General features: G+C 44.9%; 2 protein-coding genes across 4 annotated transcripts in view; one reads left to right on the top strand and one right to left on the bottom strand.

Moving 5' to 3' along the window:
- LOC123236690 (charged multivesicular body protein 3) overlaps window positions 1-9,579 on the top strand; it is a 31,382-nt gene extending 21,803 nt beyond the window's left edge. For all 3 annotated transcript variants that reach the window (XM_044663072.1, XM_044663074.1, XM_044663073.1), the window contains exons 4-6: window positions 5,612-5,733; window positions 8,848-8,962; window positions 9,065-9,579. In XM_044663072.1, the coding sequence (XP_044519007.1) occupies window positions 5,612-5,733; window positions 8,848-8,962; window positions 9,065-9,207 (380 nt within the window). In that variant the 3' untranslated portion in view covers window positions 9,208-9,579. The remainder of the gene's footprint in view (window positions 1-5,611; window positions 5,734-8,847; window positions 8,963-9,064) is intronic.
- A 2,147-nt stretch (window positions 9,580-11,726) lies between these two features.
- The window catches only part of KDM3A (lysine demethylase 3A), an 86,474-nt gene continuing 84,744 nt past the window's right edge, over window positions 11,727-13,456 (bottom strand). The window contains exon 25 of the mRNA XM_044663070.1: window positions 11,727-12,401. Within this exon, the coding sequence (XP_044519005.1) occupies window positions 12,321-12,401 (81 nt within the window). The 3' untranslated portion in view covers window positions 11,727-12,320. The remainder of the gene's footprint in view (window positions 12,402-13,456) is intronic.

Genomic DNA, 13,456 nt, shown 5'->3' with positions numbered 1-13,456 from the left:
CACTACATCTAAATGTGGGGGCATAGTGATTAGGGAATTGCTTAAGGCAGTGATGGGGAAATTATGGCCTGGATCTGGGCCTCAGGGAATAGTTTGCCCATCACTCCCCTAGGGTGATCCATCATTTTAGAGTCCACCTCCCCAGTCATTTCCCCATTGACCCATGTGATCAAGTAGCTGTCTTTATTCTGTGTTTCTGCTCCCACATTTTTCCTCTGAATGTGGATGATGTTCTTTCAAGTAGGAGTATTATTTTTAAGTTTTTGGTTGATTAACTCAAAATAGAGAATGAAGAATTTCCTTTCAACACACCTTCCAGTGTTTGCCCTTCTCCTTTTCTGTCATATGCCTTGACCATTTATCACTTGGAGAATGGTTTTCATTCTATTTTTATTTTTTAAACCCTTAATTTTCCCCTATAATTAATACTATGTATTGGTTCCAAAGCAGACAAGCAGATGGTAAGGGCTAGGCAATGGGGGTCAAGTGACTTGCCCTAGATCACACAGCTAGGAAGGGTCTGAAGCCAGATCTGAACCTGGGACTCCCATTTCCAGGCCTGGATCTCTACTGAGCCACTAGCTGCCTCCAACTCTCATTCTTAAAAATTGGATTCAGTTCCCCATATAATTGGGAAATGAGACCTTTATCTTGAGAAATGTGCTGCATTTTCCCCCCTGAGCCTCCTACTTTCCTTCTTATATTAGCTGCTTTGGTTTTGTGCAAAAGCTTTTTAGTATTTTGTAATCCGTATTAATCGTTTTATTTCCCAATAACACCTCTATTTCTTGTTTAGTCATGAACTTATCTCTATATAGATCTAGTGGAAAATTTCTTCCATGTTCCACTAATTTACTTATGATTATGATGTCATGTCTAAATTAAGTATCCATTTTGAGTTTATCTTGGTATATTGTTCTGCCAAACTACTTTTCTGGTTATCTCAGCAGTTTTTGTCAGATTGTGAGTTCTTGCCTAATTATTTGGAATTTCTAGATTTATCAAACACTACATTACTGTGCTTGTTTCTTTCTCTATATTGTTTATCTAATCTGTTCGATTGATTAACCACTGTCTTTTTTTATCTGGTACTAAATTGTCTTGATTACAGCTTTATAGTATTGTTTGAATCTGAGTACTTCACATTTTTATTGATTTTTTTTTTTTGTTTCTCAAGATGAATTTTGTTATTTTTTCCTAGTTCTAGAATTCTTTGGTGCTTTGATTGGTATGGCACCAAGTAAGTAAATTGATTTAAGTAGTATTGCCATTTTTATAAGCTTGGCTTGCCCATGAGCAATTAGTATTTCTCCGGTTACTTCAATCTGTACTTATGTGATGAATATTTTGAAATCGTGTTCATATAGTGTATGTGTGTCTTGGCAGGTAGTAGACTTCTATATTTTCTATTGTTTGCAGCTATTTTAGATAGAATTTCTATTTCTGTCTCCTGCTGTGTTTTGTTGGCAATATATAGAAATGCTGATGACTTATGAGGTTTATTTCATGGCCTGGAATTTTGCTGAAGTTACTGTTTCACTTAGTTTTTAGTTGATCATCTAGGGTTCTCTTTACTATCATATCATCTGCAAAGATTGACAGTTTTGTTTCCTCCTTGCCTGTTTTTATTCCTGTGATTTCTTCTTGTTTTATTCTATGGCTAGCATTTCTAATACAGTATTGAATAATGGGAGTGATGGGACCTCCTTGCTTCACCTGATCTAATTGGGAAGGCTTCATTCACATTTATCCCCATTATAGATCATGCTGGCCACTTGGCTTTAGATAAATACTACTTACCATTTTTTTAAAAATTTTAAACCCTTAACTTCTGTGTATTGGCTCATAGGTGGAAGAGTGGGAAGGGTGGGCCATGGGGGTCAAGTGACTTGCCCAGGGTCACACAGCTGGGAAGTGTCTGAGGCCGGATTTGAACCCAGGACCTCCTGTCTCTAGGCCTGACTCTCAATCCACTGAGCTACCCAGCTGCCCCCTACTACTTACCATTTTTAAAAAGCTCCTTTTATCCCTGTAATTTGGGGAATTTTTATTAGGGATGAGTGTTATATTTTGTCAAAAAAAATTTTCTGCATCTCTTGACATATTATGATTTTTGTCGTTCTTGACAGGGATATGGTCGGTTATGCTTGGGGTTTCCTCCTATTGGAGACCAGCCTTTCATTTCTGATATGAATCCATTTGTGCTTTTTCATACTTTCTGGTTTTGATAATGAAACCATGTTTATGTCATAGAAGGAATTTGTTGTTAGGATTCCTTTTGTTCATGAGGAGTGAATTCTCTAAGTGGGGAAAACAAGGGCCTATATATGACCTCTGATTTCATTTACAAGGGAAGCTCTGGGATGAGGAAACTCCTACTAGAGCAGGTCAGCATCTGCAGGCACTTCTGAAGGGCCAGCTGTATTGTTCCTGTCTTTGAGCTAAATGCTGGGTGTACCAAGGAAGGTATAATAATCAGCGCTTGCTCTCAGGGAGCTCCGAGTGTAGTAGAGGAAAGAGCTCTGTCCAGAGCGAGTGTCAAAAGGGATGTGCCCAGGGCCCCACAGCTAAGAAAAGTCTCAGGACAATCCTGCCAACGGACAAGCAGCCCAAGTCTATGTGGTTGGTTGTTGTGAGGCTCAGCGGCCAACGATCAACTCTTTTTTGCACTTTCCACAGATGTTGCTGATGCTTCTGATCATTGAAAACACTGTGCAAACTCCCAAATCAAATTCATCTGCCTCCTAATTGAATTAAATTTTTTACACATTTATATAATCTGTAAGTTTTTAGGGGTGTTTTTTAGCATCCATATGCTTTAGGGATATTAGGCAGTTATTTTCTTTTACAGTAGAATTTTATTTGATTTTTGGCACCGTTCTTCAAAATGTGCAGGGATATTTTTTATCTTACGCTATTTTCAGTGCTTTCAAAGATGCTGGAATTCTTCATTCTTAATACACTTGGGATAATTCAGCCCTCTGACCTCCGAGGGTTGTTTGTATTGAGTTTATTTAATTCTCTTTATTTCTCCCATTTGTTTCAGGCTCTTTCATTCTTTTGTAGTAATTTGCCAAGTTTAAGCAAATGAGATTTCTGAAGACATTTTCAGTCCCATTTTTAATCTTGAGGTATAGTGATTTATAAGAATGAAAAAGCTTTCTCTTGTGCAACAGCACTGAGAATTCTTGATTTCTGGGTAGACTGGCTAGAGGTCTGTATCTTTTGTTTCCTTTATATATGCCCAAAATGTAAGACATGTTGATAGAGTTGAGGATTGGGCTAGTTTTTTAATTTTGTCTCTGAGCTCGCTACTTGGGTGATTTTTGTATCAATAATTTAAGCTCTCTTGAGGGTTTCACCTGTTAGGTAAAACTTTAAGTTCTATGTAAGCATGAACTTTAGCCATTATTTTATTTCAAAAGAATTTTTAACCCTTACCTTTTGCCTTAGCATCAGTTCTAAGACTGAAGAGACCAAAGCTAGGCAGTCAGGGTTAAGTGACTTACTCAGGGTCACACAGCTAGGAAGTGTCTGAGGCCAGATTTGAACCCAGGACCTCCTGTCTCTGGGGCTGGTGTTCTATCCACTGTACCGCCTACCTGCCCTACTCAGTTTTTGTTGTTGTTGTTGTTTATAATTTATCTCTGCTTTTTTTTCTTTAATGTTTAAATCTTATTAAAAAGTTTGAGACTTTTTATCGGCTTTCTCCTTTAATCCTTTGGTTAAATGCTTCATTTGCTTTTTTTCTCTCACGTTTTCAATGACAGAATATTTGCCCCTTGGTGTATGTGCTTTCCTTGCTTCAGGTCTAGTGTGTGGCTTCGTTGCTAGTACCGTGTCCCCAATCATGCCTTCAGTGTCTCTTTCCTTGCCTAATTATGAGGTCTAGTAGCCATTTTCCTTAGTCTCCTTGAAGCGTGCTGGCTGCAGGCCTCCGCTTGGGTGATCTGTGAAAAGTATTGGCATGTCATCTTTGACCTCAGGTGTTACATCTTTTCCAGGATAATATGAATTTTTGAGGAAAGTTCAGTGTTTTGGAGAGGGAAGAAAACAGACTTCTAGATAGCACAATGGGATAAGTGGGCTGGACCTGGAGTCAGGAAGACCCGAGTTCAAATCTAGCTTCAGACACTAGGAGTGTGACTCTAGGCAAGTCATTTAACTTCTCTTTGCCTTAGTGTTCTCATCAGTAAAATGGGGATAATAACAGCACCTGCCTCCTTGTGAAGTTGTTGAGGAGTCCAAATGAAATAATATTTGCAAAGCATTCCCAAACCTTGTAAAACACTATAGAATTGTCAGCTATTATTATTATTGTCCTTGATTCTGTTAATTAAATTGTTTCTAGTATTTGATCGAATTCAGGCGTATCTTGGTATTTGTCATTTGTTACAGTCCATAGTGGAATGATAGTGCCATTGTTTTTTGCCACAGGAACTCTTGAAAACTGTTGAATCTAAGCTGGAGGCTTTGCCCTACAGTGGAGGGAATAGTGCTCACACCAATTAAATCACAGACTGTTGATGTTTTCAAATAGACATTTTTAAGGATCAGTTTCCCCCTTCTTTTCTAAATATCTCTGAAAGGATGTCCTTTTACATTTAATGATGCATCTTTATTTCTGTGTCTTTTACCAAATCTTCCCTCCCTTGCTTCTTTCAGTAGACTATTTAAAAATCTACAAATTGTTCTGTATTTACCTAAATGTTTTCTTTTTCCTTCTTTCTTGTTCTTATTAATAATACATTTTACATGTGATTTATTTTTCTATTCCCTCTTTTTTTTTTAATCAATACAAGCTTTTTATCTTTGCTATATTTTTAAATTTAGGGGCTAGAGAACGATTTTGCTTCTCTATCCTTTGGGGAAGGAAATTGAGTATCCTTTAAAGCAGTAGCCTGGCAGGCATGGCCTGACCCTGAGTGTAATCCCCGCCTTCTGGTAATGGCCAGCCATGGAGCTCTCCTAACCCCAGTCTTCCCCCATTCTGCCACCTCTTTGCCCTCTCCGAGCTGAGCACGGCTCCTCGGGGCACTCAAGGTCACCTGTGGCAGCCGCTGGTGGCTTTGGCCCGGCCCCCTTGGAGATCCAGCCCCGCAGGCCAGGCATGACTTGTTAGAGCCATTTTTGTTTGGGGGCAGACGTGACTCTCCCTGCATGAACGTACCCAGATGGGCTGTGGCCGCCTTGTCTTTGCAACCCTCCCTGGTCGCTGGCACAATCGAGGCTCCCAGCGTCTCCTCCGTCTCTACCTCACTCGCTGCTCGGCTCTGTGTTCTGGTTTCCGGCCTCCTCTGCAGATTCAGCTGCCCGCTCCAGTTGCCGAGCCCAGTGGCTTTTTCCTCCATCTTCGTCTTTCTTGACTTCTGCGCAGCCTTTGGCGTAATTATCTTCTTGGGGGTCTCTTCCTAGGTTTTCAGGACGCCGCGCCCTCCCGATTCTCTTTCTATTTGGCTGACTGCTGCCAAAAGGGAGTAAAACTGCCCCATAGAAACAGCCTCCATGAGGGGAAGAGCAGTATTTGCCCCCCTTGTCCCTGGGGTTGGCTGGGCCGCCTCCTTCCTAGGCCCGTGTCCATCCGCGCTTACGGAACCCTTTCCCCTTCCAGCTGTCCTTCGAGTGGCCGGCTCCTTGCAGAAGAGCACGGAAGTGATGCGGGCCATGCAGAGCCTGGTGAAGATCCCAGAGATCCAGGCCACCATGAGGGACCTGTCCAAAGAGATGATGAAGGTGAGGTGCTGCTGACCAGTCACACGGGCAAGGGAGACACACGGAGCCAAGTGCCGGGCCCAGGAGAAGGAAAAGCGTAAACATGGAGGGGCCAATAGGAGCAGATCTAACACATACTATACGCTGTTGAGATTTAGAGTAGCAATGCAAGACCATAAATAGAGTCCTCTAACAAACCCGTTTCTGTTAAAAAACATTTGAAAGCATAGGAATAAATGGACCTCTCCTACATCTAATAAACAATCTTTTTCTAAAAACAAGAGGTCAGCCAGGGTGGTACATTAGAGACAGTGGCAGACCTGGAGTCCGGAAAACCTGACTTCCAATCTAGCTTCAGACACTTCCTAGCTGTGTGGCCCTGGACAAGTCATTTGACCCTGTTGTGAGCTGGAGACAGAAAGAGCAAACCTCTCCAGTATCTTTGCCTAGAAAACCCCCAGTGAGGTCTTGAACAGTCAGACAACTGAAATGGCTGAATGATAATAACATAAAACAAGAGCAGACATCCTATCTAATGACGAAGAACTGGAGGCCTTTTCAGGTGGGTCAGGTTTAAAGCCAGGGTGCCCACCTTCACCACTTTGAACATCTCCCATGTATGCCTCCTCTTTTCTGGCCCTGCCCACCCAGGACAGGCTTTCACAAGTCTAACCCTCATTACCACTCCCTACACCCAAAAAAGAGTCCTTAATATAAATATGCATAGTTGAGCAAAATAAATTTTTCTTATTGGTAAAAAGGGAAAGGGGGGGGGGACCATTTTTTCTAACCCTTAATTTTTGCCTTAAGACAGAAAAGTGGTAGGGCTAGGCAATGGGGGTTAAGTGACTTGCCCAGGGTCACCCAGCTAAGAAGTGTCTGAGGTCAGACTTGAACCCAGGACCTCATGTCTCTAGCTCTTGCTCTGTCCACTGAATCATGTAGCTGCCCCCAAAATATTTCTTATTTTTCTATCATATGAATAGCATGTTTCATCATTAGTTTCCTGGACTCATGATTGGCCATTATACTGATAAGAATTCTCACTCTTTCAAAGTTGTTTGCCTTTACCATACTGCTATGATTATGTAAATTATTTTCTAATTTCTGATCATTTCACTCTGCCTCAGTTTATACAAATCTTCCTCTTCATCATTTCTTACATGTCCAGTAGTATTCCATCAAATGTCTAACTCCTTCAGTCACTGGTCATTGTTGCCGCTCACTCCCTCACATTTCCATTCCTTGCTGCCTCAAAAAGGGTTCTAACTAGTTTTGTACCTCCTTAGTTAGTTAATTTTCCTTAGGACTAATTCTTCCCTTCATCTCCCCTTTCTCTTCCTGCTTCCCCGTTGAATAAAATGTGTTTGCGTTGGTGTGGCTTCGGCTCTGTCTCCCCCTCCTTGTACATCTACTTGGACACTGATTGTGTGAGAGAATATCTTCGACCTTCCTTTCCTCTTCCCTGCTCTCATCTCCTGAGGAAAGTAAGACCTAACCGAACCCCTCTCAGAACTCGGGGATCTTTGAATGGCAGCAGCTTTATGGTCCTTGTTCAGTCCCTTCTTATTGTAGACTTGTGTCTCTCTACAGCTCTGGTTTTTAAATCTGGGACGCTTGGAGAGTCTGCTTTCTTTCCTTGAAGGTTTCTACTCTTTGTTGGAATGTATATCCTTTGCCTTCTGGAATATCATATTCGAAGCTCTCCATTCCTTGGCTCCTTGAATTCTTTCACTTTGGCCTGGAAGCTCTGGATTTGGACTATCCTATGGCTAGAAGCCTTCTCTTTAGGGGCGACTCATGGGTCCCTTCTTTCCACTTAGCCCTCTGGCTCTAATCAACCTGGACTTCCTTGTTAATCCTTAGCTAAAGTCCCCCCTTTTGTGAGCAGCTGTCCCCCAGGCCCCTTTAATGCCTTTCCTTGGTTGGTTCCCTCCAGCAGGCCTTGGCTCTGTCTCGTTGGTCCAGTCACTTGCATGTCACCTCGCCTTCTAGGCCGAGCTCCGAGGGCAGGGATTGTCTCTTGTCTTTCTTTGCATCTTCAGCGTTCAGCATGGTGCCTGGAAGAGGCATCTGATAAGCGCTGGTTGATGGATTCTAGAATTGGACAGGACCTTAAAGGTCATCTAGTCCAGTGCCCTGAGTCTGCCCAGGAAGAAGTAGATCCAGAAAGGGAAGTCATTTGCCCCAGGTCACCCCAGGCATATGGACCAGAGTGGGGCACATAGGCCCACTTTGAAGATATCAGATTCCCTGAGCATTGAGGCAGCCCAGGGCTTTAATTTTTTTTTTTTCTCCCTAATCCGTTTTCTAGTTCATCTGTTTTACTATAAGGTATCTTACTGTTTCTTCCTTTTTAGTCTTTTGACTTTGTTTTACCATTTCTTATTTTCTCATGGGGTTGTTGGCTCCTATTTGGTCTGGTCTGATTTTCTAAGAATTAGTTGCTTGGCTAAAGTTTTGTGTGCCAAACTCTTCTTTTTCCATTTACTTCTTCTATAGCTTTCCTTTCTTTTCCATTTTTTTTCCTCTAGTACTCTTAATTTCATTTATAGAAACATTTTAAAACTCTTTTATCTCTTCTAGGAATTGTAGTTGAAATTGTGCTCAATGACATACTTGTCTTCGAGGCTTTACTTCTGAACGTTCTGGGGTCCCTTTTCTTCTCTGTTGGAATCTTGAAAGCTCTTATCATCTTAACTAGCCTCTTATTCTTCCAGCCTGCTTCCACATGTGAATTCTGCCTTCCTAGATGTGTGACCTTGGACAAGTCACTTAGGCTCTTTTAGACTCTGGTTTTTTTCATCCATAACTACCTTTTAGGGTTGTGAGGATCAAATGGGATAACAAAAAAGCTCACTCCCGTGATAAGAAAGGGTAACAGCTCCATGCTGACTTCTTGTCAGGATGGACTCGAGCAGGGGATTTCTAGCATTTTACTGGTCTCTGCGGGACCCCCCTTCTCCCTTTGGATCCTTTGCGGTAATTTGGAGTGTTAGACCTGCGGAGGGTCTCATTTGTGAGATCGAGACCTCTGAGGTTTAAAGGCATGACTGGCCGGGAGGACGAGCTCTCTGCACCGTCCGGCCAGGCCCTTCCCGAGCTATTGGGTAAGGAACTTTCTCCGGTGTTTAGGCGGGGATCATAGAGGAAATGCTAGAAGACACTTTTGAAAGCATGGACGATCAGGAAGAAATGGAGGAAGCAGCAGAAATGGAGATTGACAAGATTCTCTTTGAGATCACAGCAGGTAATGCTGTTCTTTTCCCCTTGCCCAGCCTCCTGGCTAGCTCGCGCTTCCTCATTTCCCATCTTTGACCCAGTTGGGCACCTAAACCTCTTTCCTTTTTAGGGGCCTTGGGCAAAGCACCCAGCAAAGTCACGGATGATCTTCCTGAGCCCGAGCTTCTGGGGGCCACAGCGGCGGCTGAGGAAGAAGAGGAGGAAGATGATCTGGAAGCCATGCAGTCCCGACTGGCCACCCTCCGAAGCTAGGGAGGCTTTTGTCTGGCCGCCTGGTGGACACCCCTACTAGGACTCGGACAGCTTTTTCTATAGCTCCTGTAAATACTTTTGCATTTGTTATCACATCACAGAGGATTCTTTCTACTGATTTCTGTGGCACTCCCCCGGCAGCGTGGGGTCGGCACAGGTGTGGAGAAGGGGATAATTAGCTCAAGGTGATTGTTGTCACGCTAGTGTATGATTTCCAGATCAAAAAGTGTCAAACTGGAGAAACAGCCTTTGAAGCAAGCCGTGGCTTCCCACAAAGCACTTTTACGGATTCTGCTGCCTGAACGTTAAGTATTCTGTACATTTTTCTGAAAACACTAGAACGGCTTTTAATAAATTTCTGCTTTAAGTGTGGCCCCTCTGTTGGTTCTGTTCTCTGCTAAAAGCTTCCAAGCCATTTCCTCAGGCAGGTTCGCCCTGAAAAGGGAAGGACGAGCCCCAGTGGGTGCTGCATTGTGATTTACTCGGCTAAGGACTCGATCCTTTGTTGTTGCTGCTGCTGGGGAGCCCAGCGGGCTGGGGGGCAGAGAGCAGGCTCAGGGTGGGACCAGGCGGCTTGCTCTTCTGCTCTCTCCCCAGGGTGCCCCCAGCCTCCAGCACAGAGGGATAGTCGGTGCTTTCCTGAGAGCTGTAAGGGGGAAAATAGGTTTGGGGTCGAATATGTTAAAGATGGTTGCCCAAGGATTGAACAGTGATCAATCCTCAATTTAGAATAATCTCAAGTCAAAATTGATTGTTATGGAAGTTTATTTACAATTAAGAAGAGGTAGAGGAAATAAGACTCTAACACAGTAGGTAAATCCAGGTAGATCTAATTAACCCAAGCCCAGAGTCAGAGGGACGGAGGTGAATGAAGCAAAGCTTCCGTCTTACACTGAGCACGTGGAATTCCAAGAAGGTCCCAGCCAGCCCTCCTCCAGGACCAGAAGCCCCCCCCGACTCACTCAGCTCTCTTTCTAAAGGGGTCTCTTGCGCGTCACTTCCTGTGCCGCCTCCTAGTGTGCCTGTCCCATCACAGCAGGGGGGGCGGTCAGTGGCTTCACCCCCTCTAGCACACGAGGCTTAGGAGCTCCCAGGATTCGAGGCGCTCTCACCTTTGGTGATTAGACCAAGCAGAGGTGAGCTGAGGGGGGAGGAAACCCAGAGACTGGCAGGTCAGCCGCCTGGAGGACTCCAGCCCCAAAGGCCTTCCCAGTGTTGGGCCGGTGGAGAATGTGGTCTGAAGCAGCTCACAGGCCAAACCAAGGGGGGGAATCGAGGCACCCAGAAGAGCGCTGCTCAGGACTGGGATGAAATCATCTCACAGTGCCCAGTGCGTGCCCGTCTCGCCCCTCGCTGCCATCACGCTGCTGCTGGCCGAGGTCATGGAAGCACGGGAAGGGCCCCAGGGCCGAGGAGCCCACATCGACGTGCCCAAGACCAGCATGCAAAGTCGTGTGCAGCAAACGAGGCATTCGCAGAATGTGCTGGAAGAAATCTCCCCGGCTCCTGCCGCAGGAGGGATTAGCAGAGACCAAAGAGGGCTTGAAGGAACAGGAGTGCCCGCGGCCGGCTCAGGCTCCGAAATGCCGCCTGGCCAGCCATCTAAATGCACGTCTGCTCCATCTTGTGGTGCTGAGCTAGTCTCGGTGCGGCCGACTCTTCATCCTCCCATTTGGGGTTCTCTTGGCAAAGATCGTGGAGAGGGCGGCTGGTCATTTCCTTCTCCAGCTCATTTGACAGATGAGGAAACAGGCCAGTAAGTGTCTGAGACCAGACTTGAACCTGGGATCTTCCTGATTGCAGGCCCTGCAGCACCCTATCCACTGGGCCACCCCTCTGCATACATTTCAGGATCTTTGGAAGACTTGGGGGCACGTGGGGAATGTTTGGAAGTTGTCTCCCCAGCTACAATTTTTTTTTCATGCTATTTCTATGTTCACCCAGGTAGGAGATTCAGTTTCTACAACAGTGTCCCCAAAATATTTTGAATTCCCCTGGGAGCCCTTCGCTCTGCCCCCTTCTGCTTCAGCTCCTCAGCCATAGGACTCGCATCTCTGCTGGCTCTCTGGACTTGCTCCTTCACTCATGGAAGTCCCAGCCTAGAATGAAAGGGAATCCCCAACCAGCCAGTCAGGGGAGCCATCCACAGTGGGCAGCATCTAAGGGTCATTTCTCTAAATCACTTCTTTGTTGGAGGTTCCGTTTTATCTGCCTCCTTAACACCATCCAGAAGGCCCGTGCCTAGATGTGGGCCAAAACTCCAAGGAGAAATGGGTTACTAAGAACCGGTTCCATCCTTTGCTTTTACAAACCCTTCCCTTCTCTCTGGGAATCCATGCTGAGTTGTGGTTCTAAGGCAGAAGAGGAGGGGAAGTGCCTTCCCTCGGGTCACAGAGCCAGGAAGTGTCTGAAGTCAAATTTGAACCCAGGACCTCCTCTCTTCAGGTCTGGCTCTCCAGGCACAGAACCACCCAGCTGCCCCTGGCTCTCTTGGGCCATGATTTATTCAGGAGGAGGAGAGAAGACAATACAAAGTATTTAAAATGAATATTGTTTAATGTAAAATGCTTAACACTTAGAAATTAGCAAAGCCTCAATTAAATTAGATTTCATTTGCTTAAAGATGGTTAACCCCATGAATTATACAGTAGATTTTTTTGTTTTTTGCTGTTGCCTAATGCAAATCTTATGGTAATGCATTAAGAACTGCATTAGCCTGGTATTCTGGGCTCCCCCTGTGGACTGGAAGGACAAACTACACTACCCCCCCCCACCCTAATGCTTCTAACAGCAGTTACAAATCCATGTTGACAGTCGCTCAACAAACAGGCGGGAGCAGGCGGAGACAGTTTCCAGAGCTCAGTAAGAGGTAATTTTCTTACAGTTTGGTTTAGAATTCGGTAGCAGGCGAGAAGTCCCGGGTTCTGGATGCCGAGGGTTCGGGGAAGAGTCACTACATATACACACTTGGAAATATACAGGAGACGAAGTACCTTCTCGAGCGAGGCACTGCTTGGGGGGGATGAGGTAATGTGAGTTCCGAGTCCACAGAAAGTCACAAGGTCTTTCCAAACAGCTGCCAGTAGTTCGGGTCCAGGGAGGGGTCTGGAGTTTTAAGGTTTGCCAAAGCCACACTCGTTGGCTTTTAGGATTGCGACGGCGTCTTTCACTGCGTGGTAGATTACATTCTTCACCTAAACAACAGGAAGTTCAGAATAAGGAACTGGTCATCCACCTGTGGGCTCCCGCTGCAATAATCTTCCTGACACCCAGATTTGGTCACTGCCAATTTCCTGTCCAAAATGCCTTAGTGGCTCCTTTGACCAAAGGAATAAACTTCTGTTCCTCAGGCTATTTGAGGCACTCACCAATTTCAAGAAATACTCCTTTGCCCTCCTCCGCCATCTCCTGTTCCAGCAAACACCCCCGTGTCTGCCCATTTCCCTGGCACAAGCTGTTTCATAAAGATCAGTCTGTTCAGCTCCACTTGTGACTTAAGACACTACTCTGCTTTGCATTTCTTCAATTCACTTCTTCAATAATGTTACAACTAGAAAGGCCCTTCCACTGCTGAAAAAACTTTCATTTGAAATAAAAAGATTTTCATCTCACTCTTTTCTGTACTATATGGATTTAGAAAGATGCACAGCATCAGTAAATGCTGCTTGGTCCTTCCGGCATCGATACACATTCCTTGTCCCTATGAGGCCCAGGTCTTATTGCTACAAGGTCTTCCTTAGAACTTGAACTTGGGTTTAGCCAATAAACCTCAACAGAATTTGGGCTGGATAGTGAGAGCCATGAATCGAGCTGACGATGGAGCCCAGGTTCTCTGCTCCAGTTAACCCTCCTCCGGTTAAAACCTCCTGTTTTGTTCTGGGGCTTCCTTTTAACCTGAGCCTGAAAAGCTAGAGAACATCCAGAGAAGGATGGCCAGGATGAGAAAAGATCCTCAAGAGCACATCCAAAGAGACAAGATTTGTTCTGCCTTAGCCCACAGGGCAGAACCATAGGAGGGGTGGAGAAAGAGGCTCAAGGTAGAGAAAGCTCCCCACCCACCGGAACCACCCAAATGAAGGCCGCATGGCCAGGGGGTAAAGATGTCAGGGTGGATGCCTGGACAGGTTCCCTGAAGAGCCAACTCTAAGAGAGTCTGTGAATTCATGAGCCAGGGAGGCTTCACAGCCTAGGAGGGAACTATATCTCCACTGACTTTCCAATCCATGAAATGATTTATAAGAATGAGAAC

The sequence above is a fragment of the Gracilinanus agilis genome, chromosome 2 (assembly GCF_016433145.1).
Source record: "Gracilinanus agilis isolate LMUSP501 chromosome 2, AgileGrace, whole genome shotgun sequence".
NCBI classification, from domain to species: domain Eukaryota; kingdom Metazoa; phylum Chordata; class Mammalia; order Didelphimorphia; family Didelphidae; genus Gracilinanus; species Gracilinanus agilis.
The sequence above is the reverse complement of the archived record's forward strand: the minus strand, read 5'-3'. Positions and strand labels throughout refer to the sequence as shown.